Raw genomic sequence first — 26,730 nt, 5'->3', positions numbered from 1 at the left:
ATCACGGCTTTGAAGAGTAAGAAGAACAATAACTGCATACAGACAAATTGTATGACAGTTATGCGGCAATGACATTAAAATCATTTACCTACGGATGTCATTGCACTAAGATGGGATACTGTATACACCCGGTGTCCTTAGTTCCAGGCTATCTTTGACCGGCCGGAGGAAATTGGATGATTTGTTTGGAGGCAGACCCACTGATTTGATGTTGTGCTGGGACAGCACTCTGCTGATTCGGTTGAATACAGTCCCTATAAAGGTCCTGGATATAGATATTTGCAGGAGACCCGACGGTTCTCTGGGCCATAGAGTGTACCGCAAATCCACCCATACAAACCTCTGACTTAACGCTGCGTCCCACCACCGCCCATCCAACAAGAAAGCTGCACTTTCCGCATTGGTGCATAAGGCTAGAGCTCTTTGTGATCAAGACAGCCTACATGCAGAGTTGGTGCTCCTGGGGGATGTATTCAGGAAAAACGGATACAAAAACCGGCAAATCCGCAGAGTTCTCAACCGTCGACCGAAAATCAGTCGGCCCGATGATATACCGGACTCAGTCGCCATCCTGCCTTATGTCGGGACTATATTCAACGGAATCAGCAGAGTGCTGTCCCGGCACATCAAATCAGTGGGTCTGCTTCCAAACAAATTATCCAGTTTCCTCCGGTAAGTCAAAGCCTGGACTAAGGACACCGGGTGTATACAGTATCCCATGCGAGTGCGGCAAGGTCTATATTGGGCAGACTGGCCGCTCCGTGGACACGAGGTTGAAGGAGCATCAGTGACATATCTGTCTCGAACATCCGGACAAGTCGGCCGTAGCTGAACACAGCATTGATTTGGGACACTGCATTCAGCTTCAGAATACCTCCATCCTCGCAACCAAGACTCGATATATGGATCGCATCATTAGGGAAGCCATCGAGATTGAACTCCATCCCGAAAATATGAACAGAGAGGGGAGGGGGTTGTCTCAGCAAGTCATGGAAGCCTCTCATCTGTTCCCTCAAGAAACCCCCGGAACATGACGCCGGATCCACAAGGCCACGCAAGTCCATGCTCGACTCACATAGCAACCCCCCACCTTAAGGGTTAATGCCCATCCATTTACCTTGCCTTTCTCCCCCGACACAATACTCTACATTCTGGCCCAACCTGGCCCCCTCCCCTCTCCTCTTCTCCTTTCCCATGTGCCCCCCCCCTCACTTCCCGTCCTGCTCTATACAGCTGGAGTTATTCTCCACAGTAGTCTAACTGCACTTGATCACACCGGTTCTTCTTTCGCGGATTCTCTTCTTTTCTCTTCTACCCCGAAGATGGAGGCGATACGTTCCTCCGAAACGTCGATTAACACAATACCTACAGGGCGCCACATCCCAGAAGACTGCTCTCTTCACGTTATTACCTTGTTCACAAGAGTCCTAAACTGGTCCATATCCTGAGCCAGATCACTCCAATCCATCCCATTCTATCTCTCTAAGATCCATTTTAATATTGTTCATCCACATATGTCTTGGTCTTCCCAGTGGTCTCTTTCCTTCTGGATTTCCCACCAATATCATCTACACATTTCTCGTCTCCCCCATTCGTGCTACATGCTCTGCTCACTTCATCATCCTTGACTTGATCATTCTAATTATACTTAGAGAAGAGTACGAGTTATGAATGCATTTTTGAACAGTTCTTAAAAAATAAAAAATCTGGGAGTAGATATGGAAATGCAGTATATGATAAGGGGCTCGGAAGATGTTTCCGAGTTTGTATTTGTCACATGCGCCCAGACATGGGGAACTTGTGGGAAAGAAACAGTGGCAAGCTTCGTATTGCCGTTCTTCCGCCCCAGCAACAACAAGAAGCTCTGAGTACATCTACTCGCCTGCTTTCCTTTCACTACATACTGAGTAACTGGTACCTCACGGACCGCATAGAAATCACCGTGTCCAGCAGCTCTCATGCTGCGCATGCGTATTCATTACTGCAGGAAGTGTTTTTTTAAGCCGTTGCTTAAAATGTCAAAGTAATCAATACAATTCTGTAATGTGAGAACGGTGTTTGAGTACAATATGTGGTACACAGAGGAAACTTCTGCTTCTGTTGTCACTTAATTCGCTATAGCAGAACTGAATATTTGAAACACTGCACTTCAGGTAATATAAATGTACACACTTATATCAGTCTCAGGCTACGGCACTGCGTGGAAGCTTTCTTGGGCATATTACGCGAAAGTCAATTTCTCATGATGTACCATATGAGAAGAAAATTTCCCACAAATTTCACTAAACATTTTGTTTGGCACTGTGTATTAGGAGATGCTGCTTTAGGTTTCCGTTGACAGCGAACTTTTTCTTACACACATCGCAAGAAAAGGGTAGTTCGCCTGTGTGAATTCTGAGATGCGTGTACAGACCTGAGGATTGAGTGAACTTTTTCTTACATACTTTACACGAGAAAGGCCGCTCTCCTCTGTGTATCCTGAGATGCGTATTCAGATTTGATTGTTGAGTGAACCTTTTGTGACATATTTTGCAAGAAAAAGGTCGTTCTCCAGAGTGTATAATGAGATGCCTGTTTCGGTGAGAACGACGACGGAACATTTTCTTACAAACTTCACAGGAAAAGGGCGGTTCTCCACTGTGTACCCTGATATGACTGTCTAGATTATAGAGACTAGTGAAGCTTTTGTTGCATACTTTGCATGAAAACTTCCGTTCACGAACTCTGAACGGTCGTATTGAACTGCGCTTTCCAGTGAACGATTTGACACACATTTCACAACGAGATATCATGTCTCTGCTACTCACACTTGTATGTCCCGACTCATTATTGACATGAGAAAGTGGTTTCTTACAAATCTCGCACGAATCAAACTTCTCTTCGCTCTGTAACGCTGACAAATCTGCACTGTGTTCACCAGGGAGTTCCTCGGTTTTAACCTCCTCACTGAAGTATGCACCTTCTGTACTGGTTGCATCCAATTTAACAGTCTCAAAGAAACTGGGATTTCCAGTGAACGATTTGACACACATTTCACAACGAGATATCGTGTCTCTGCTACTCACACTTGTATACCCCGACTCATTATTGACACGAGAAAGTGTTTTTTTACAAATCTCGCATGAATCAAACTTCTCTTCGATCTGTAACACTGACAAATCTGCACTGTGTTCACCAGGGAGTTCCTCGGTTTTAACCTCCTCACTGAAGTATGCACCTTCTGTACTGGTTGCATCCAATTTAACAGTCTCAAAGAAACTGGGATTTCCAGTGAACGATTTGACACACATTTCACAACGAGATATCGTGTCTCTGCTACTCACACTTGTATACCCCGACTCATTATTGACACGAGAAAGTGTTTTTTTACAAATCTCGCACGAATCAAACTTCTCTTCGTTCTGTAACACTGACAAATCTGCACTGTGTTCACCAGGGAGTTCCTCGGTTTTAACCTCCTTACTGAAGTGTGCATCTTCTGCTCTGGTTGCATTCAATTTAACAGTCTGAAAGAAACATTAATGCTATCAGGAACTGTAGTGTTGCAGTATTGCAGCTTCTGTACTGGTTGCATCCAATTTAACAGTCTGAAAGAAACACAAACGCTATCAGGAACTGTAGTGTTGCAGTACTGCAGCTTCTGCACTGGTTGCATCCAATTTAACAGTCTGAAAGAAACACAAACGCTATCAGGAACTGTAGTGTTGCAGTACTGCAGCTTATGCACTGGTTGCATCCAATTTAGCAGTCTGAAAGAAACACAAACGCTATCAGGAACTGTAGTGTTGCAGTACTGCAGCTTATGTACTGGTTGCATCCAATTTAGCAGTCTGAAAGAAACACAAACGCTATCAGGAACTGTAGTGTTGCAGTACTGCAGCTTCTGCACTGGTTGCATCCAATTTAGCAGTCTGAAAGAAACACAAACGCTATCAGGAACTGTAGTGTTGCAGTACTGCAGCTTATGTACTGGTTGCATTCAATTTAGCAGTCTGAAAGAAACACAAACGCTATCAGGAACTGTAGTGTTGCAGTACTGCAGCTTATGTACTGGTTGCATTCAATTTAGCAGTCTGAAAGAAACACAAACGCTATCAGGAACTGTAGTGTTGCAGTACTGCAGCTTATGTACTGGTTGCATTCAATTTAGCAGTCTGAAAGAAACACAAACGCTATCAGGAACTGTAGTGTTGCAGTACTGCAGCTTATGTACTGGTTGCATTCAATTTAGCAGTCTGAAAGAAACACAAACGCTATCAGGAACTGTAGTGTTGCAGTACTGCAGCTTATGTACTGGTTGCATTCAATTTAACAGTCTGAAAGAAACACAAACGCTATCAGGAACTGTAGTGTTGCAGTACTGCAGCTTATGTACTGGTTGCATTCAATTTAGCAGTCTGAAAGAAACACAAACGCTATCAGGAACTGTAGTGTTGCAGTACTGCAGCTTATGTACTGGTTGCATTCAATTTAGCAGTCTGAAAGAAACACAAACGCTATCAGGAACTGTAGTGTTGCAGTACTGCAGCTTATGTACTGGTTGCATTCAATTTAACAGTCTGAAAGAAACACAAACGCTATCAGGAACTGTAGTGTTGCAGTACTGCAGCTTATGTACTGGTTGCATTCAATTTAACAGTCTGAAAGAAACACAAACGCTATCAGGAACTGTAGTGTTGCAGTACTGCAGCTTATGTACTGGTTGCATTCAATTTAACAGTCTGAAAGAAACACAAACGCTATCAGGAACTGTAGTGTTGCAGTACTGCAGCTTATGTACTGGTTGCATTCAATTTAACAGTCTGAAAGAAACACAAACGCTATCAGGAACTGTAGTGTTGCAGTACTGCAGCTTATGTACTGGTTGCATTCAATTTAACAGTCTGAAAGAAACACAAACGCTATCAGGAACTGTAGTGTTGCAGTACTGCAGCTTATGTACTGGTTGCATTCAATTTAACAGTCTGAAAGAAACACAAACGCTATCAGGAACTGTAGTGTTGCAGTACTGCAGCTTATGTACTGGTTGCATTCAATTTAACAGTCTGAAAGAAACACAAACGCTATCAGGAACTGTAGTGTTGCAGTACTGCAGCTTATGTACTGGTTGCATTCAATTTAACAGTCTGAAAGAAACACAAACGCTATCAGGAACTGTAGTGTTGCAGTACTGCAGCTTATGTACTGGTTGCATTCAATTTAACAGTCTGAAAGAAACACAAACGCTATCAGGAACTGTAGTGTTGCAGTACTGCAGCTTATGTACTGGTTGCATTCAATTTAACAGTCTGAAAGAAACACAAACGCTATCAGGAACTGTAGTGTTGCAGTACTGCAGCTTATGTACTGGTTGCATTCAATTTAACAGTCTGAAAGAAACACAAACGCTATCAGGAACTGTAGTGTTGCAGTACTGCAGCTTATGTACTGGTTGCATTCAATTTAACAGTCTGAAAGAAACACAAACGCTATCAGGAACTGTAGTGTTGCAGTACTGCAGCTTATGTACTGGTTGCATTCAATTTAACAGTCTGAAAGAAACACAAACGCTATCAGGAACTGTAGTGTTGCAGTACTGCAGCTTATGTACTGGTTGCATTCAATTTAACAGTCTGAAAGAAACACAAACGCTATCAGGAACTGTAGTGTTGCAGTACTGCAGCTTATGTACTGGTCGCATTCAATTTAACAGTCTGAAAGAAACACAAACGCTATCAGGAACTGTAGTGTTGCAGTACTGCAGCTTTCACCTTTCAATTTCTCTCAGATGAGAAAGGAGCAAGGTGGAAATGTGTCACAGCATGTTCCACAACACAAACTGACACACGCACAAATTTCTCTCCATAAATACAGTCTGTGGGGTCTGTTGCCCCGACACACACCGCAATAGACCAGTCTTTATTCTGTGGCAAACGTAGACGGGAAGATGTGAGGGGTGAAGGGTCGCCTGTTCCACTTTATGTAAAATATCTTGCTATGAATATTGCTTCAGACGCTCACTGATATACGTTTTCTTTGAAAGTTATTTCTTTTCGTTTACACAGATTTGCGAACCAGAGGGTACGAACAGATGCTCATTAATATAGGATCTCTATATTGGGGTGTATATATTGGCTTGAGGTACTAATTTATTATATGTACTTGAATGTTTAATTAATTGTTATTTATATTAAAGTAGAATGAATATTGTTTTATGAATTTGACAAGTTTTACATTTAAATTTATTGAAATTGTTTATATTATTCATCATCCAGCTGTCTGTCAGGGTATGTCAAATATGATATACATCAACTGCATTTTGATTGTTGTACTTGTCACGATTGCTGATCTTGCTATCTGCAAATTTTATTAATCTCAACTAATATCAAAGGCTGCCTTACCAACTATGTATGGTACTTTAAGCTGTCTGAGAGGTTTTGAATATTAGCATGCGAGATTTTGGTTTCTCACTGAAGTTGCTATGTGCTTTCGGATTGGCCGTCATGTAAACTTGTGAATTATTATCGGTGTATTTAAGTGTGCGAGAGTATGATTAATTCGAAATTTTTATTTTACTTAAAAACATGATCAGTTTTCACTACGTATTAGTACATATTATTATCAGACAAACTGTTTAGAATTAAAGTTACACATTACCAAATGTTGCATGTGTTTATCCTTACAAAGTAATGGCTTTGGTATGAATTACTTCGAGAAAATAATTAGTATAAAAGTTATTGCAAGTGACTACTTTGAAATGTTTCTCAGCCAGTTATCTTCACAAGCATCGACATGGGAGCCGCAAATTTGACATGGCGCTTTTTTTCTGTTCGCTTATAGTAATCTAATCAAACATACTGAGAAGATTTATCATGTAATTAGAACTGCCTGAAAACAAATTCATACACTTTTTTTTTGTGGTGAAACCTCTTCGAAAGTAGCCAACAGGATGACGTAAGAAGAAATGAGCGAGTAATACCCGGCTGGACTTCGGGTAAATAGATTGTGGGTTTGTGTCTTAAAGTGAACTGAATGAGTACTGTTCTTCTGCGTTTTGTTATTCTTAGTTTTAAGACGGATCTTAGAAAGTTTACGTGGAAGTTGTGTGTAGAGGGATCCGCCATATTCACAATTTACAGGAATTAAGAAAAAACAGTTTTAATAAGTTACCACATAATTTAAACTGGACGTATATTTATGGAATGTAGAAAGTTAACGACATGAATACTTCTTATATAAATTCATAATTAAATGCATGACACTTACCGTCTGATTCTTCAGAACAGGAAATGTCGAGTCAACTGGTTTCAGAATTATTTTGGGGACTCGAGTTGCTAAGGAATGCAACGTCCTTCGCAATCTCGCGAGGCGCTCTTCCTCACTTGTCATGCTTCTTGTGTTATTCTGTGCTGAACACACGCAAAGGATTAGACACTGGCACTTCAGGAAGGGAACACGTCACTCCTAGACAAGAAACTAGAGACAGAAATTTTGATATTATAATTTAATACGTGAATCGGGAATTTTAATACTCTGCCAAAGCTAAATTCCATGCTTTGAAATAAAACATGGAATCGGCGAGAGTAATATGCATTTAGATTTTGTTTATAATATTGAACACTTTTCATTGCTTGATATTGATCGTTACTCTGTTTTAAATACTTTCTCTGACCTTCCATTATTTCTAAGAAGAAATTTGGCCTTGTGGCCTTAAAGTTTGAGTTGAATTAATTAAGCATTAAACACATATTCTATGACAAAATTCAACTTACAATATTGCGCCTCACTCTGGCTGTGGTTCTAGGACCGTTTGGGCCTTGATTGCTTTTTCAGGTTCTTAATCCTATACAGAATCGCTAGGACACTTCGGACGGGGGATCAGGCCGTTACAAGGCCGCCACTTACACAGAACATCACAAACACAGAATAAACTCACACAGACATTCATGCGTTAAATAGGAGTCGAACCCACGATTTCATTGTTCTATTTGGAGAAGAATATTCATGCCTAAGATCGCGCGGCCACTGTGATCGGCTTACAATTTACTACTAGTCGAAAATATAAGCAAATTCATCCTTGAACTTAAGGAATTAAGCACGACATCACGAAGACAAAACGTGCATAATTGTAAGACATCATTCACGGAAAGAGAGGTTTGCCTTTAACTTGATACGGAATGACTGGTGGGATGGAACTCGCAGAAGTATGTACACCCACCGCTCTAGGATAGACAGTGGATCCGGTTACCTGAACACATGAGCGCCACAGTACTTCGACCCAGTTAAACTAAGGTGCATGCATGTACAGGGTTAAAAATTTGTATGTACATTCATTCATTCATTCATCTGTAATCTGTCAAGACGACAGGTCCACAGTCTCTTCCAAAACAGTTCCTCCACTTGATGCGATCTAGAGCTTTCTCCTTCAAATGAAAATATCCTCTTCTGTCCCCAAGGTCATCCAGAATCTTCTTACGTCTTCTTCGTCTTCTGGTCACTTCTATCCGCCCCTCTATCTTTCCTTCAATAAATGTACATGTACTGAAGATAAATTAAAGACAATTCTTCCGTTTATTAAGTAACAAATATACTGACTTTAGATGAGCTGAAACAATAGCGTAAATTTCAGTAATGTTCCTGGATTTACCGTAGAAGCAAATTAGATTTATTTACATGATAAACGTGCAACAGTTAGTGACGCGGGAGGAATTGATCGAGTGTCTGCAACAGAACAAATACCGCGCAAGCTTCTAGTTCAGATATGTGACAGCCTCCGTTGGTTTCGTGCATGAAATAAAGTCGGAGTCCAGCAGTGAATAACCTAGCATCCTGATCAGCCACTCGTTCACGCTCAGTCGAATCGTCCTCATTGCTTTCCTGAGCTTCTGATTTATTGTGGTCTTTCAGCGCAATTTGTTCCGCAATTGCTTAGTCCCAGTGTGGATTTTTATTATAACTTTGAAGACTACTCTTGATGCACGAAAACACTTCGTAAGGTCCGACGTGTTGAATTTCAATATGACGTCATTTTCACTATCGGCCTTATTCGGCATGTCCAAGGCTGAGTGTGTAAAGACACAGTGAGCAGAGCAGTTCTGAAGGCCCCAGTACGCACTCTTCGCTAACTATGGGCACTGTACTGTACTACTTGTACAACATCGGCCCTTGCACTGACCTCTTTGTCTGCTGAAGATGATGTCAGTAGATTTTCTTGAATTGCTTCGAGCATGTGGTTTACCAAATTCGTGCTATACGAGTATAAAATCTACATATTTTCTTCCTGCAATTCCCACGTGCATTTGATGTACCAGAAATGTCCTGGGACAGCGGAATTCCAGTTGGATACTTTTCAAAGAATCTAAATGAGGGTGTGCTGCACATCTGTCACGAAGTGGGAAAATTTGGTTGATTATCATTATAGTTCTATGTCTCAAATCACCATAATTTAAATAAAAATCTGAGATTTCTTCCTCTCATTTATTAGCGAATACAGAACTGGTGAACTGTCGATTAGCAGTTCCTGACATGTCAGAACAACATAACAGATTTATACGATCCACTGCGTCCTCTGAACCAGATTAATTTGGGTGTCCGTAGCTTTTGGACCGTCCGGAGTGGAATGAAATAAATTCAAGTGTTTCATCAGCATTTAAAGTTTGATTTACGCAAAATTTCTGAGGCAACTTTGTGGCTTTCCATAACTGAACAGTTACAGCATCATCACCGTTCTCCTTGCCGTGTACTTTTTGAGTTTTATCCGAAACGTATTTCCATCGAGATGTTGATCCAACTGATGCTTTGAAAAAGTTAAGACCCATTTTTCTAGCTAAGTCCTCTGACTTGCTTCACAAAACCGGAACGCTACGACCTACAACTGGTCCAGTTATGAGAAAGGATCGTTGATTGACGGCCTCTTTCGTTTTTGGGAATTCCCCAGCTGTCCGTGGCGTCATGTGCATTCGTCTCGCAGTTTCGCTTGCTCTATTCGCAGAATTCGGCTCTACATTAATCTCCGCCAGTTGGCCATGACTGGTGCCAAGCGGTTTGCTTTTAATTTGTCAAGTAGAGGAATTTTGTCAAACTGTGTTAAATGTCTCCTAGACTCTTCTGCATGGATTTATAATGTAAATGAAAAATGGATGCAGACGCCGCGGTCACTGCACGCCTGAGAGCAACTGCATCTTGAGTCAGTGACTCACTGATGACGTAGACACAACTGTGCCATGTCGCAGCTACTGCCCAATTAAACTAAGCAAATTAGGCTTTTACTGTTCTCCAGAGTTTTCCGTCAAGAAATGGCTGCGCCAATTACCCTGTGACAGTGACCGGAATTCTATCTGATTGGCTAAACGCAAGAGTCCAGAGGCGGCACAGTTTAAGTGACTTACCCTCTTAGCTTTCTGTTAAGCTGAAATAAAATTTGGAAGTGGAAAATAACATGAACACGTATTTTCTATCGTGATTTTAATTAATATTAACACAAATATGCCACGCAAAGTATAAAAAAATTATGAAATTACAGGAGTCGCAGTTTTTGTCAGCGTGTCAGAATTTTCGTGTTACATGTTTCATGTATCATGAAGAAATTTAGGAAATTTGGCCGCTGTTCACAGCGACAACAGAAGCATTTCTTGTCGACAGGAGCAACATGTGTGTTTGCTAAAACGTGAATATGCTGAACATGGAAGAACTGCGCTGCACGTGTATAACAGAACGGAGAGGTATGAACAGAGAAATAAGTGCTCGTAATTACAGTAAATAGGTAGCAATGAACACATATTCGCATAATCAGAATGCTTACACGGAGCAGGACTGAATCCCTTTTCGACAGTCTAAATGCAGGTGCATCTTATACGTTATTTTGTTACCGAGCAAATTGCCTCAAGCGGTAACGCTTCTCACTTGTATCGGGAGGTCTCGGTTTCGAATACCATCCAGGTCACTGATTATACTGAGAGGTTGTTTGTGATGTTCCTCGGCGGCTGCAATAGAACTCCGGGAAATTTCCCTAATTACGTCACATCATTATTCACAAGTCATCCTGTCCGTCTTCTTTGTCTTGACGGGGCTTCAATGTCTTGCACTGTCCGGTGCAGTGATGGGAACAGTTGGTGAATAATTAATTGGAAAGGATCTGGAAGGAGACAATGTTGGCACATTGTAATTGTGATCATTGCATTTGCTTGGAGTGATTGAGGAAGCAAAAAAATCCTGTCTGGATAGCTGGTGTCTCGGCCGATATTCGTAGCGAGTACCTCCTGAATACAAGTCCAATGCTCTATCGCTGTACCATCGTGCTCAGTTTAAATGTCATTCAATCTTTCGATGGTGTATGCTGTAAGATAGGATAGTCCCCACCCAGAAACTGACAACAGCTGCAAAGGGAAAATTTGCAAGTCTGTGTCGTCAACACCGTCCAAGAAATTTGGCCCCCGTTTCCTCAGTTTGACCCACGCGATCTGTATTCTGTCTTAATGTTTTGTGAGACTACATTTAATGTAATTCAGATCACGCCATTGACATCTTTACCACTCAAAACTGTCCCCGAAGAAAAAGCCGCAAAAAGACAGCCATAGGAGAATAAAAATAACCGTAGAAATGAAACGTAAAATCATTGAAAAGCGAGGAGGTGTGAGCGTGGCTGATCTAGCACGCACATACAATCAGTCTACGTCAACGATTTGCACGATTTGGAGTTGCATTGCGTTTCACAGAAAGAAGTTGAGAAGGAGAGTTTGTTAGAGGAGGAGGTAACAGCAAAGCAACAATCTTCTGGCGCAATAAGAGAAATGCTGAAAGCATGGGAAACTGTTGCATCGTACATTGAGAAGCATCACCCTAATAAGGCAGTGGCTATGAGCGCTACAAATTTATTTAATGATAATGCTGTGTCGCATTTTCATCAAATTTTGAAGCGTCGGCAAAAACAAATGTCTCTAGACAGCTTTCTAGTAAAAAAGAATTAGATATGTATCATAAATAATAAACTAATTATTTCAATTTTTTTTTCTGCAAGTCGAATTCGCATTCCAGGTTGGTTCATTCCGCATAGAACATAAGATGAAGATGATTCACGCTCCTTAACAATGTATATATCATTTTCTTTGAATAAACGTTGTACATAATTTTTTTTAAATATTTTTTTCGGCATTGAACGCATTATCGTATTTTACATTAATTTATATAAGAAAAACTGTTTCGCTTAACGAGTGTTTCGCATTACGAGTAAGATTATGGAACGAATTATGCTCGTTAAGCGAGGTTCCACTGTACTTATATTTTCCCGGAAACAGCGTCCGTACTTATATATCATAACCTGAGAAAATCATTCCTGATAAAACTATTGTTTAACAAGTTTTTACATTACTTAGGCTGCTCCAGAACCAGGAATTAGACAGAGGAACACGTGGACTCCTCTACAGCTAAGCGCCAACTCCTTGTCTCCCAGTGGAATGAAACAGAAGTGACTTCATAGTGCCAACTCCGATGTTCAAGAACGAAATAATTCCTATCGCCAGAGTTGCAGGAAAGTTTCTCAGAATAACAGAGACAATAATTTGAAATTGACTAATAAAAATCTGTGACAACAGCTGTTTGCTCTCCTGTAAGGAAGGTAAGGATCAGATACAAGGGGCGTGTAGAGTTTTGAAAAGGAAAGGGAGAGCAGTGCTACGCACTGATGTCTGTGTTACCCTGTGTATGTAGCGGCCATGCGTTGGTCTCATTTCCCCACACACTGTCTTCAGAATCTGTCAAATGGGCCATAAGACATACTTACTTACTCATGGAGCTGAGCCCTTCTGCAGCTATTCATGAATTTCCCAGCATTTTATGGAACCCGAAGGTTCATCGCCGTGTTCACAAGAGCCCTCTACTGGTCCCTATCCTGAGCCAGATCTATCCAATCCATACCATCCCATCCTATCTCTCTAAGACCCATTATAATATTGTCCACCCACCTACGCCTTGGTCTTCCCTGTGGTCTCTTTCCTTCTGGCTTTTCCACGAATATACTGTACGCATTCCTCGTCTCCCCCATTCGTGCTACATGACCTGCCCACCTCATCCTCCTTGACTTGATCATTCTAATTATACTTGGAGAAGAGTAGAAGTTATGAAGCTCCTCATTATGCATTTTTCTCCAGAGACCAAGTTTCACACCCATACAGAACCACAGGCAAAATTATAGTTTTGTATATTTTAATTTTTATGTTTTTGGACAACAGACGAGAAGACAAAAGGTTCTGGACTGAATGGTAGCAAGCATTAACCGAGTTCAATCGCCTCTTAATTTCCTCCTGAATCAGGGTTCGATCTGTTATCGTTGTTCCCAAATATCTGAGTATTTCGGTTTCCGCTGCCAATCTTCATTCCACCAATTGCTCCACAATCACCCTCGCCTATCATCTGAGGCTGGTACAATAGGCCAGAAGTGGCCGCAGTACAAGGGACTTAGTCCCACCCCACTAGCAATAAAAAAATAATGGTGGAATATAAACCAGTCAATTAAGCATTAGATAACCCGAATGAAAGCCGTTGTTCATTTCACTCGTCCCTACAGCATACTGTTTCGGCTACTTGCTAAGCATATCTGTCTGGCAATTTGCCGCAACCATACGGCGAAACGAAAACGTAACGATTGCAGTTTTCAATAAGAAGACTTGTATGGATTAGGTGACTCCAGTGATAGAAGTGTTCCTTCATATGATGACGCAACGAGAGGCATATTCTATAATGTAAGAGTAGAAATCAAGAGAAATCAGTTCCATAATCATTATTAAGATTCAATCCACAAAGTGCAATAGAACGACACGTACCTTCAAAAACACGTTTATGCACACACACAGCTGAAATGAGTAGCTATAAATTAAGGGAGAACCTAGAACATCATTTTATGAAACTTTTTAATGAAAATGAGAGTTACGTTTATGAGCAGAGAGTTCAGTCCTCACTGCAAAGAAGATATATATCAGGGGCAGAAAATGCATCAAAATTGACGGTTAAAGAGCAGCTGACGGGAATGGAACCAAGTACAGGCAGAAAGAACAACGGCGCGTGTTCGCTTCTTAGAGACGACGCAGAGGGGCAAGGGATCGCGATTTCATAATTTCCCATTTCTGGAAGCACCAAGAAAACTTGAGTGAGAAGTTCGCTTAGTGGGGGGTGGAGTCCAACTGGATCCACTCGGCACGGCGGCCACTGATTGACCTATTGTAGCTTGCCCCGGGTGATTATGATGATGGAGAATTTGATGGAATAAAGATTGGCAGGGGAAACCGAAGTTCTCGGAGAAAACGAGCCCCAGCGCCACTTTTTCCACCACAAATCCCACTTGACCACACCCGGGATCGAACTCGGGACGCCGCGGTGGGAAGCCAGCGACTAGCCGCTTGAGCTATAACACGGCCCTGCGTCAGAAATTTCTCAAAATTAAATTCATTATATTCAACGGAATGTATCACCGCCCTTGCAAAGATTCCTTGAGTGATATGGGAGTGAATGAGTGACTGATACAATATAGTCACTCCTCAGTAGTGGGGAAGTAACCAGCAACATTTCATTGTAAGCAACAGTCTTGGAGAGAAGAACTATATGTTCAAGTGTTTCGAAGGGAACCGAATAAGATATTGAATTTGCTGGAGAGGCCCAGGAACAAATTGTCAGACCGACCGGAATCGAAATAAGGACATGTTACTAATTACATGAAAACTCACTGGCTGAGTCAGCTCAGCTCGTGTGCCCTCCACATGGAAATTTACATGAATGTCTTCCATTTCCTTGGAAAGCAATCTGTACAATACATTCCCACCCTACGTTCCATATTGATAGTGAAATATCAGCTGAAAATTTTGTAACTTCCACTTACGAGTATAGCTGCGGTTTCCACGGATATCCCTTCCACTGATTCACTTTCATATAACACAGTTCTTGAGTGACATTCTCATACAGCGATTCTACTATATATACGTGTATATACACACATATGCAAGCTATGTCCTGGAAAGGCACGTTTACATAATAATAAAACAATAAGGGCCAAGATCAATAATATGAAATTATTTCATGATGATACAAATAATAATAAGTAAGCAAAGTAACAAGGATAACCACAGGAAAAGCAAACATGAACAACAGCAACAACAATAGCACCAGGAATAACAATTAGAGCAGCAAAAGCAGCAACAATAGCGCCAGCAATAACAACAATTAGAGCAGCAGCAACAACAGCAAAAGGAACGGGAGTCTACACAGACTTCCTCTTTGTCGCGGATCCACAGCGTACTGGCAGATTAGCTTAGCGGTACAGCTCCAGATTTGCATTCGGGATGTTCTCGGTTCAAATCGCGGCTGGAACACCAGTTACTCTGACAGAGGCTTATTGTGGTTTTCCTCAGACCTTCCAGGCAAATGAGCCAATTGCATTGATTTTAGTAGGCCATCCCAGCTGGTTTGAAGACCAGTCAATTTATACTACTGAAGTAATACTGATTACGTTTATCAGTGTGAAAAATTAGTATCTTCCCACCTTCTGTGGAGCTATACATATTGTCTTTGAACTCTGAACATAAACAATATGCTCCACATTTTTTAGTTTTTTTTTTGACGAGTTCACATCTTAATTTGTTATCTCATCGATTTCATGTAGGTCAACATGTAGGTCTTTGACTCCTTGAGTTAAAAAAGTCGCCATTTTGCTAGCCTCGGCGCCAAAAAGCTGTAGATTGTGCAACGGTCGTGTGTTACAGAGGTAAAAGATGTGAAGCTCCAAAAACATTTTGGATTTCTTGTGTGTTCGTTGTCATTTTTGCGAAAATAATATCATATAAGAAATAGCAAAGAAGACCTGACCACATAAAGGTAAGCATTTAGGTAATTAATAAATTAATTTGTTAGTAAAATTGTATAATGCCCTGAGGCATCTCTTACCCTCTTCTGTCCTAGAAAATCGCGGTACTCATTATCTTGAAAACTATGTGTTGGATGCGACAGCTGACGCTTTGTAAACCATATTTTTAGTCGATCCTATTTATTTGAGTTAAATTACTATAGTATCTGTAAAAGGCGATATCTTCATTAATTCGTTTTCATGATGCAGCCCAATAGGCCTTTGTGTTAATAAAGGGACTTATAAAAGCGTAACTTCCAACTTTATTTTAGTCCATAACTGAAGCGAATACAATTGGACGTGTCAAGAAATAATAGCGAATACCTCACATGTCAAAGTCACATAAAATTTACAGTGATTTATCACTATAATATAACAACTGTTATAAGGAACATAACAATAAAAATACGTGAGACCAAACCTGTGCAGTAGAAGTAACTTCCGGTATCTTACCCTGTTTTCTGCCGGTGAATAATGAATATAATAATATTGAGTATTTTGGATTGCAGTAGTTTGCCTTTAGAGTTCTAGTGTTGGAATTTTTCTGTTTTTCATTAAGCAATTGTTTCTTTCACAGGTGGTGGCTAGTTACAATATAATCAGTACAGGAAGAGGAATATTGCATACCTTCATGGATTTTGTGGCTGGGGGGAAATTTTTCCGAACCCTCGTGAAGGTGGCTTTGGAAAGTAAGTACTCGATTCATTTCGTTTCTATTTGGCATTCATAACTGCTACAAAAGTAACACTCAGAACAAGTCGCATCATTAAATACATCTTTCTTGAAATCCTTTTGCCCAAATGCCTAAAGATTAGAATTTTTGAACAATATATTATCACGCTTCACATGGTTAACTTATAATTAAAATACAACACACTACCAAACAGATAAATAATCAAATTAGGTACAATATGTAACTTGAAATGCAAGCCAACCTTTTATGAGTTCATCAAAATAATTTTTAAGAGTATTACAATAAATGAAGAGTCCAACATATGACCATGTCAATCACCGAACACATTAAGATACTGGAAGCAACCACATGTTGCAGTTGTTGCAGGCATGAGAAACTGGTAAAAGGGAATTTGTAAAAAAAAAAATGTAGTTGGCTTATGCAGTGTGTGTGGAACATTATATTACTGTGCAGCATGTATGAAGACATGTTTTCAGGAAAGCCCATATTTAGTGCAGAGTTCAGTAAAACATATGCAGCATTTACTGTGTTTTGGAAGAAATGTAGGCAACTTGTTACTTCCAGCAGTTAGCAAAAATGTATTCTGTAGAAAGACTTCACTTCACATGACATTTTCACTCAGCAGTTTTTCAGGTTTTCTGTTCATGCACACATCACTTGGATATTATAAATATGGCTAGTTTTTCCTTGTGTAGTAATAGAAAACACATCTGATAAGAGTAATAAGCACACACTAGGGCACACTGGTGTCACACTTAAGCCCATGTAACTAGGAAAATATATGTTAAGACAGTGCATGGTGTATAACATTTAAATAAACTAACTACACCAATCTTGGGAAATATACATATTGTGATGCATTACCTTACGTCCATCACCGGGACAACCGCTACAGTCCAATAAAGATTCGCTAAATCTGAAACCCACGTAAAGTTATTTGTAGTGCCTGACATACCCAACACGTGACAATATATAATATTACTGAGGGTGGTGGGGTTGTATTACAGTTAAGCCAGAGAGAAAATCTGCCATGGACTCAGGAAACTTTCAGAGTTATAATTGACAGATTTGAAGAGGAATAGTTCATCTGTCATGTTTATATTCTGTGACGTGAATTTGAGCTATCCGGCATATGTATTTGTACCATCACATTGCAATTCATCGTAGCTATACTTTGCTTTGAAAAATGAAGTCAGTTTTAATACACATACATACATATATTTCACAAGTCAAAAATACAATGGACATGAAACTGGTCACAAGCATAACAAAGAAACAAAACAGAAAGACAATACAAAGCTAAACAAATGCTGTAACTAATTATTTACTGGATGCTCCAAAAGTTCATTAATATCCTGTTGTGGTTGTGTTGGAGTGTACGTACATTAAAATAAGTGATATTTTTATAGGTAAAGTTATCCCTGTGAGGAACTAATTAAGCACTATACCCTGAAGGCATATGGGGAAGTAGATGTCTGGATTCACGTTTCCTTGACATTCACACCGGAGGAAAACAGTGGAAGTGCGCTATTATTGTTTATAAACATGTTATATGGAACTAAGGTTGAATGGATTTTATATAGAAAGTGTGAGAAACACTATTTGCCCTGCGTATTTCATAACACTTAAAGTAGCTAGACCAAAACTCTCCGATTGAATGGGTAGATGAGCAGTAATTTGGAGAGGATTAGCAAGGAAGCAGTAGTCGCCCAAATGAGGTACAATCCCAGAATTTGCCTGGAGAGACAGAAAGAAAAACAGAAACCATGGCAGGATATCTGATTCCTTAGTTAAGATTTGAGTTTACAACCTCAGACCACAGGTTATGAGCATTACCGCTATGTCAGTCCATTTAGTTCCTGTATGGAAATATCTGTATTTAAGCAACATGCTTCCAGAAAATAAAATAACTGTAATAATCATAATAGGAACTGGATTAGCTCAGTTGGTATAGCAACTGGGCTATGGGCTGGATGGCTGTGGAGTTGGGGTTTGGTTCCTGGCATGTCCAGACCGGCTCTGAGGCCACCCATCATCCTATGCAATGGGTATCTGGTGGTAAAGCAACCGGGGCATGAAGCTGACCACTCACTTCCATTTAAAGCCAAGGTTAAGAGTGGTGGGGCTATAATTCCACTCCCCCATATGTCTTCATGGTGTGGTCCTTAATTAGTCAAAAGCCCAGGCATAGCTTTCATTGCCTTTTAATAATCAAGACAGATTGTAGGATAATAAATCTGTGCAATATAATAAGTGCTCAGTCTTCTTAATTTTTTTTATTAACGAGCGTGAAATTTAAAGGAAAACTGATTAGGATTTCAGTGTGCAGTACAGCAGATTGTCTTGCACATTCTGTCCTTAAGATGGAGAGGAATTAAACATTTAATTTCATTTATATTTTTGCACATAACCATGTAAAGCTGCTGACACAAAGAAGTTCAGAAGAGAGAGTGGCTATGAAGGGGATCGACTTGAAAAAACATGCACAAAGCACCGTACGAAAAGAAGTGTGCTTACACAGGGTGTTAACACATCCTAACATTGAGCAGTTTTATGGAAATCGCCGTGAAGGAAACTTTGAGTACATATTCCTTGAGTTTCTATCAGGAGGAGACCTCTTTGACAGCACAGGTGGTGAGTATTAACACAATCAGCCTTCCTTGAGTTTCTATCAGGAGGAGACTTCTTTGACCGCACAGGTGGTGAGTATTCTTCACAATCAGCAATTAAAAGATTGTTATTATCACATGCTATGTGAGAATTCATAGGTTAACCATTCACTGCGCAGCTTTGCATATCTGCAAAGCAAAGTTTGAACTGAATTTCCTGAGTTCTCCTTGAGAATTTTAATATTGCAGACTACTTTACACATTAGCTAAGCCCCTCGTTTAAAGTGGTAAGCAGGAATTTCCCACCAGTCGGCGTTACTATCGACAACAGCTGGTTTGTGGGTTGCTGTGAGAAGGATTCTCAGTTTGGCGCATAGTGCCGTCTTGTGAAGGTTATTTGTTGTGGTTAAAATCAGCATTTTGCAATATAAAAAATTATATTCGTTATTTAGTGAGTGCAGCATCGTATAACATATAGTTCTACAGAATAAAATGTAAGTAATACACATTTTCTTTTGTTTTGCACATGTGCAATAGTGCGCAGTATTGCTGCTTGACCATTCGCATTGTATAGTAATACTGAATACGTGTTTCTCAATTCTTTCAGTTTCTTGTGTTGGTAATGATAAAAATTTCCCGTGATGGATTCATTTGAATATTGGGACAAAGGACAACGTAAAGTAATGACATCTAATGAGTTAATGGCGCTGGAACGTCCATCTGATAGTGAAGATGGGTTGGACTTTGACGATTGAGATGCAGACCCTACAGTAAATTGCAAGGACCTGGAATCGTCAGATAGTGAAAGTGAGCTTGAAACTGCTGCACAAACAGTGAATTCATATACAAAAGACTCATCTGTGGCTGCAGCTCCCACTTCGGACAAATGACGAATTGGTTCACAAAAAAAAATATTTTGTGGAAAAAACCTAGTGCTCCTTTTTCTGGTGACCTATTCCCATTCGAAGGAAATACAAAATTGCCCCAATCAATTTTAGAGCTATCAACACCATAACAATTTTTCAGATATTTTTTTACTGACGAAATAAGCAAAATTGTAGATGAAACTAATCTATACAGCATCCACCAAAACCCAAACAAGCCAACTGACTTCACCAGCTATGACATTTATAAATTTATTGGCATATGTATTGTAAACTCTTTGGCTCCACCTGCTTGTGTCCGTGAACTTTGGAATGACATTACTGGAACTGAATTAGTAAAACAGATTGTCTGACAGGAACTTTGAGAAATTGCACAGAAGTTTGCATTTCAATGATAATTCCAAGCAACCAGACGCTCAAAATCCTGCTCATGATAAACTGTATAAAAGTAGACCTATACTGGACTATATGAACCAGAAATGTTTGTCAGTGCGTATGACCGAACGCCTGTCCATTGACGAGCAGATGTGTGCCACTAAGACAAGGCACCATATGAAAATGTACATGAAGGATAAACCCCATAAACGGGGGTTTTTGTTAACTTTTTGTTATGTGGGGAAATGGGATTTACTCATAAAATCGAGATTTACAGCGGGCAAGAAAATGACCCGAAATTTGACTTGTTAGTGAACCTGATATTGGAGCCAGTGAGAACGTTGTGATTCGTCTGTCAAGAAAAATACCAAGAGACAAAAACTACAAGATATATTTCGACAGATTTTATACATCTGTACTTTTAGCTGTGTATCTATTCAAGCAAGGTATTCAGTGTGTGGGCATAATTCAGTGGAACAGAATTCCAGCTTGCAAATTTCAAGATGAAAAAGACCTCAATACCACGTGGTTATTCTGAAGAATATATCACAAGCGTTGAGTCAGTGGGCACTTCCACTGTTTTGTATAAATATAACAGCAATGTGTGTTTTCTTTTGAAATGCCTAAAACGGAAGTCCTAACAGAAAGAAGGAGCACACATTAGTCCAGCAGTTGTTACAGTTTATAATTCCCATATGGGAAATGTTGATTTACTAGACAGCAATATTGGAAGACATCGCAAAAAAATGAGATCAAAGCGATGGTATCTGCGTCTGTTTTTCATTTCTTTGACACCATTGTTATTAATTCCTGGATACTGTACCGAAGGATGCTGATTGAAACAGATAGGCCAATGAATCAGAAGTAGTTCAGATTGATTTGGCCCTAACTCTATGCCAGACTGGCAGACGAAGCAAATCAGACCCAATACAGAGTAAGATCAGATCCCTTCAATCACTGGCCTGTATGGAATGAGAACAACATGCAAACATCCTAAATGCAAAGGATATAAATTTGTGAGAAATGCCAAGGGAACTTCTGTCTGAATAAAGACAAAACCTGTTTCCGTCTGTTTCATAATGCATAAACTCACTAGTACTCATTCAAACAGCACTTCAGTAAATATTCCATTATTTTTAAATGACTTTGTTAATTTTACTTCAGAAAATATAGTTTCATTTCTTTCAATTTATGTTGTATTAATGAAAATAACTTGTACGCGCAGTTTTGCATTCATGAAAAATGACCAAAACTTTTTTTAAAAAAACTACAAGATATATTTTTTCATTATTCTTACAATATTCCTTCATCAATACTGCATACATAAGCAATTCTTAAGAGTTCAGTAAAAAATAGTGTAGGGTACGAAAACAAGTGTGCATTCATAGGGTATTAAAACATCCTAATATTGTGCAGTTTTATGGAAATCGACGTGAATGAAACTTGGAGTAATCTTCCTTGAGTTTTTATCAGAGGGGTGTATATATAGGTTGTTAAAACATCCTATGAATGTGCAGTTTTATGGAAATCGCCGTTAAGGAAACTTTGAGTAATCTTCCTCGAGTTTCTATAAGAAGGGTGCATACATAGGGTGTTAGAACATCATAACATTGTGCAGTTTTATTGAAATCGCTGTGAAGGAAACTTGGAGTAATCTTCGTTGAGTTTCTGTCAGGAAGGTGTATACATATTTAATATTTTTAATGCTTGCACACAGATCATGGACGTCTGCTATTGGTTATGTATTGCCTGATAACCTATAAAGGGCGAAACATGTCTCAATAAGAACTGCACAAATAAACAAATGTTGATATGGTAGTATATATTTTGTCTTATTGAGCATTATTATTACTACTGTTGTTGCCTTGACTGCCCCATTTGAAAGTACGTTAAGAGACACAACAGGATGAATACTTTGAAAATGTTCTTAGCAGTCTTGATGGAGAAACTGAAATTTGTGTACATCCCAATCTGCAAAATTTCCATTGGAGTTTCAAGTAACATCTACTATATTTCTGTTTATTTTCCACTTGGGTCTACTCTCAGGGCGGCACATACATCATAAAGGACTTCATTGTTTTGTTGCTGAACGTGCTTGAAATTAGCAGGAGGCACATATGGATAGTTTGCGGGCTATATGCTGCACGGCCGGGGTTCCTTTCACAACATCCGGACTAGCACTGGGGCCGATTCAGCCTCCTATCCAATGGCTACGGGGTAAAGCAGTCAAGTTTCCTTCCATGATTTGCAGACTCGGTAACATGTGGAGAACAATGAAGAGTGAAGAAAAATATATGTATATTCATGAGGTTCGCGAGGTACAAAAATATCCTGTTAAGTGATTTGCCTCAATATTCTCTAAGTCTCATCATGTGTAATATAAAGCTTTTGTCCTGTTACATTCCTCTGCTTTCTCCTGCATTCCTTTCCAGTCCTGCACGATGTTGAATGATGCATCAAGACTGACTTTTAACGCCATCTCCAATGAAGAATGGACACAGTCGTGAGCCATTTCCTTTCTATGCTGTATCATACTTAACATAACCACATCAAAATGTCAGACCGCAGATAACAGACACGATACACTGAGACAAAAAGACTTTCCGGTCCTTTGCCACGAATTATATAACTTACACTAAAGCACTGTGTCAATGCTTGACAATTCATTTCTAATTGAACCCAAGTTTCATTGTTACAACGCCTGCAAAACTTTCTTTCTTTCTTTAGAGAGAAAGGATCAGACATTGAATTTCCCATAGATAGCCCAAACTATGCAAGACACAATAGCTTAGGACTGTGCAAGAAGTTGGGTAAACCACATAATGAGGAGCTTCATAACTTGTACTTGTCCTCAAGCATAATTATCGTGTTCAAGCCAAGGAGGTGTAACTGTCCAGTTTATGTGATGGTCAATTGATGTTTTGTGTATGGTTAGGGTTCTGTGAAATTCCTCACTTTCTTCTCACAGTTTTAGATTCCCCCCCTGAGACTGCAGCAAGTGGCTTGGGTCAAGCTAGAAGCCAGCTGCCCATCCGTAAATCAGTCAAGTTAATGCTTAACACAAGACCGAGTTCTTTAGAAATTCTAAACTTTTCTGCTACCCAAAAATCCGAGTTTGACAGCCACGCAGCAGGTGGCAAAGTTCACCCCCTAAACTTTACACTCGCAGATAGTCGCTTTTCTAATGGGAGGAGAAAGATAAGCAACCTCCCAGTCTGCCCGGTCCAACCAATCATAATCTGAAGTCCTTTGCTCGAATTTTGCTTGATGAGAGGACTCTCTGAAATTTACATTCACCGGAGGTACACGTGTTCTGATCCCCGTATCTACACTCTGTGGTGACTATTAACGTGTGTGTTTTAGTAAACAGTAAGGAAGCTACATCCACTAAACTGTGAAGTGAGTCACTACGGTGCAGTTACCATTTATATAGTACTTACTGAATAAAAACTTAAAACAGTTAATTGGTGTTGAGTGTGACTTTTCTATGCCTAATGCCCCACTAATCACCCAAGTCGTGGCCAGTCAACACGGCCTGAGAGGAGTCGAATTTCTGTACCGGAGCTAGTAGAACGGTTGCAGAGGATAAGATAAGAAGGGCCTGTAGGAGGAGGCATGGGGTAAAAGGGGAGCGCATATAGGATTTGTTAGGAAGGCCAAAAGGGAAGAGACCACTAGGAATATCTCGACATATGTGGGAGGTTAATATAACCCCAGTTTTAGGATCTGGAGTCAGGCAGGACTAGAAAAACCTATTACAAACTCAGTTATTCATTAGAAATAGCTTTAATTAGCTCAACTTAATGAGAACAATAATTGAGAACACCTTGATTATTCATTAGAAAAAGCTTTAATTAGCTGAACTTAATGAAAACAATAATTAAGGAAGATTTTCATTTGAAAATCAAAATCTCATACACGTCAGTGTATGAAAAGAAGCACCGCTATTTAAAGAGGTGAAAACCTTAAAATTTTATGTGGCATACGCCGAACGCATAAATCTAAATAGCAAAGCTTCCTTGACTTAGGTCAACAAAAATAAATCATTACGGCTCGGGACAACGTTACCAAAGATGGATAGTACACTAGACGAAAGCATTTTCGGATGCGATGTGCAAGTCGAAAGTATCATCATGAACAAATCTGATCAAGAAATTGAGAACTCAGATTATGATGAAGACTATGCCGAACGTATAGCGTATTATAAACGTCAAATGGCTTACGTTACTGTTAAACCCGTCGAGCGGCTAATTGTGGAAGAAGAGGCACAGATGGAAGAAGTATTAATGAATACTGTCTTGTTAGAAGTAGGATCAGCTGTAGCTGAGGCAATGCATTCAGAACCTCAACTCGGTCATGTACTACCAATTACTAATAAGATAGAATCATTTGAGCATACTTATTTGTCCTCAAAAGATTTCCGTAATAAGATCCACTCCGTGGTTTACACCAAAGACGGATATGTGCAAGGAGTAATGCAACCAAATTTGATATTGAATGATAGGAACAAAGACTCAAGAGACGAGTTACTTATGAGATCAAATAAACATGATATTCATACTGCAACTAAAAGCGTCATGGTCAAAAGTGTTCAAATGTCAAAATTTAATATTGAAAAGGATTGCAAATTCCCAATTAATGCACAAAACTATCCGAATATAATTGAAACAATTGAAAGCAGTTTAAACTGTTTTGAAAAGTTTCAATTTAGGGCTTCATTCTCCAATGTGTCTTTCATTAGGCAAAGAGAAATAGAGCCTCAAAATCCAATCGTTACAAGAATGCTTAGCGCAGAAGCGATTGAAAACCTCAAACATCAGAGGTTTAGAAAATGTATTTGTCAAACACAATTGTACAAACATTTGGACAAATACAAAAGATTTGGCTCCATGATGAGGTTATTGTATAATAATATGCTAACCTTTAACAAGAGTCAGATTTATCACACAGCTTTGCAGTGTGAAATTAAAGAAGCAAAGTCAACACAATGCGCTGTCAGAAAAGTGCGTCTACTATATGACGACTATGGTCGCAAAACAATAGAAGACGGAACCCACTTTCTAAGACAGAATGTTGACATATTCTTTCGAGAAAGCTTCTAAACAAAACCGCAATATAAACCAAAAGCGTTGGAGCGGACCAAAGCAAAATAAAACCGCAATATAAACCATTGTATTGGAGCGGACTAAAACAAAATCTGTAAATTATACTTGTAACAAAATAGTAACTTATTATTTAAATTAAATAATGTTATTATGGTTGTGGGTTAATTTAATTGGTTTTAATTACCCCCTCGTTGGTGTCTCCACCTTATCGTGGTGAGGGGGTTTGAGTATGCCAAGGACCCTGAGAGCTATACCAGCGGTAGCGTAGCTACTGGCAGGGCCTCCCTTGCTGGACAGGTCAAAGGGTAGGCATCAGACGAAGAGAGACACCAAAAACCAAAAACTGATGCCGGAAGCAGCGTCATCAGCAGCGACTTGAAGCACAGAACAAATGATGCTCAAGATGGTTCAAGTTCGTATAGCAACAAGAGTGGTTTGAACGGCTGTTGTACTGCGATGTGGAAAGCAAATGGAAAAACTACCACATTATCACTTTTCCTGGATAGTCTCTTTCCAAAAACAGAAGATCACATTAAGTGGAGGAACTGTTTTGGAAGAGACTGTGGACCTGTCATCTGACAGTTACTGATCAATCAATCAATCATGTGGGAGGATAATATTAAAATGGATCTTAGAATGCTGTAGTATGGACAGGACCGATATGGGTTAAGACAGGGACATGTGACTAGCTGTTGTGAATAATTCAATGAACATTCGGATTCATAAACATTTGGAAATTCTTAAGTAGTTCAGTAGTGACTGGCTACTTGCTAAGCAGGACTCAGCTCCAATCTCAGGATACGCAATTAGCAACCCGGGTTCGAGCATGTGGGAGTTGTGGTGAACAAAGTGGTGCTAGGGGCAGGTTTTCTCCCCTGCCAATCTTCATTCCAAAAACTGCTGCACAGTCACCATCACCGATCATCTGGGGCTGGTACAATATACTAGTAGTGGTTGCAGTATGAAGTGGTCTCAGTCCCACCCCACTAACAATAATAATAATAATAATAATAATAATAATAATAATAGTAGTAGTAGTAATCAGATCTACAATTGAAGCAGAATATAAGCGAGACTGAGCAACAGTCCTGGTGTCAGGAAGCAGCGGATAGCATTTCTAACTTGAAGCAACAAGAATCACTTTTTAAGGATTCTGGTTAGGCTGCTGAACACACGAGAGGTCTCAAGGTGCTCGAAG

At 39.8% G+C, this 26,730-nt stretch overlaps 2 protein-coding genes across 3 annotated transcripts; one reads left to right on the top strand and one right to left on the bottom strand.

Moving 5' to 3' along the window:
• Positions 1 to 1,657: 1,657 nt before the first annotated feature.
• LOC111872732 (zinc finger protein OZF) lies at positions 1,658 to 15,512 on the bottom strand. Of its 2 annotated transcripts, none has more exons than XM_023866889.2 (3): positions 15,234 to 15,512; positions 7,246 to 7,388; positions 1,658 to 3,506 (listed from the first exon to the last, which is right to left on the bottom strand). In XM_023866889.2, exons 1-3 carry the CDS (start codon positions 15,298 to 15,300, stop codon positions 2,283 to 2,285), a joined length of 1,434 nt encoding a protein of 477 aa, XP_023722657.1. In that variant the 5' UTR covers positions 15,301 to 15,512; the 3' UTR covers positions 1,658 to 2,282. The 2 variants fall into 2 exon arrangements, with proteins under 2 accessions (XP_023722657.1, XP_023722659.1); XM_023866891.2 differs by having other exon boundaries at positions 7,246 to 7,383.
• A 1,952-nt stretch (positions 15,513 to 17,464) lies between these two features.
• LOC111872733 lies at positions 17,465 to 25,772 on the top strand. The gene is made up of 2 exons (XM_023866892.2): positions 17,465 to 19,190; positions 19,259 to 25,772. Exon 2 carries the CDS (start codon positions 24,501 to 24,503, stop codon positions 25,527 to 25,529), a length of 1,029 nt encoding a protein of 342 aa, XP_023722660.1. The 5' UTR covers positions 17,465 to 19,190; positions 19,259 to 24,500; the 3' UTR covers positions 25,530 to 25,772.
• The last annotated feature ends 958 nt before the right edge of the window (positions 25,773 to 26,730 follow it).

This window comes from Cryptotermes secundus, unplaced genomic scaffold (assembly GCF_002891405.2).
Source record: "Cryptotermes secundus unplaced genomic scaffold, Csec_1.0 scaffold2724, whole genome shotgun sequence".
Classification (NCBI taxonomy): Eukaryota; Metazoa; Arthropoda; class Insecta; order Blattodea; family Kalotermitidae; genus Cryptotermes; species Cryptotermes secundus.
The sequence above is the reverse complement of the archived record's forward strand: the minus strand, read 5'-3'. Positions and strand labels throughout refer to the sequence as shown.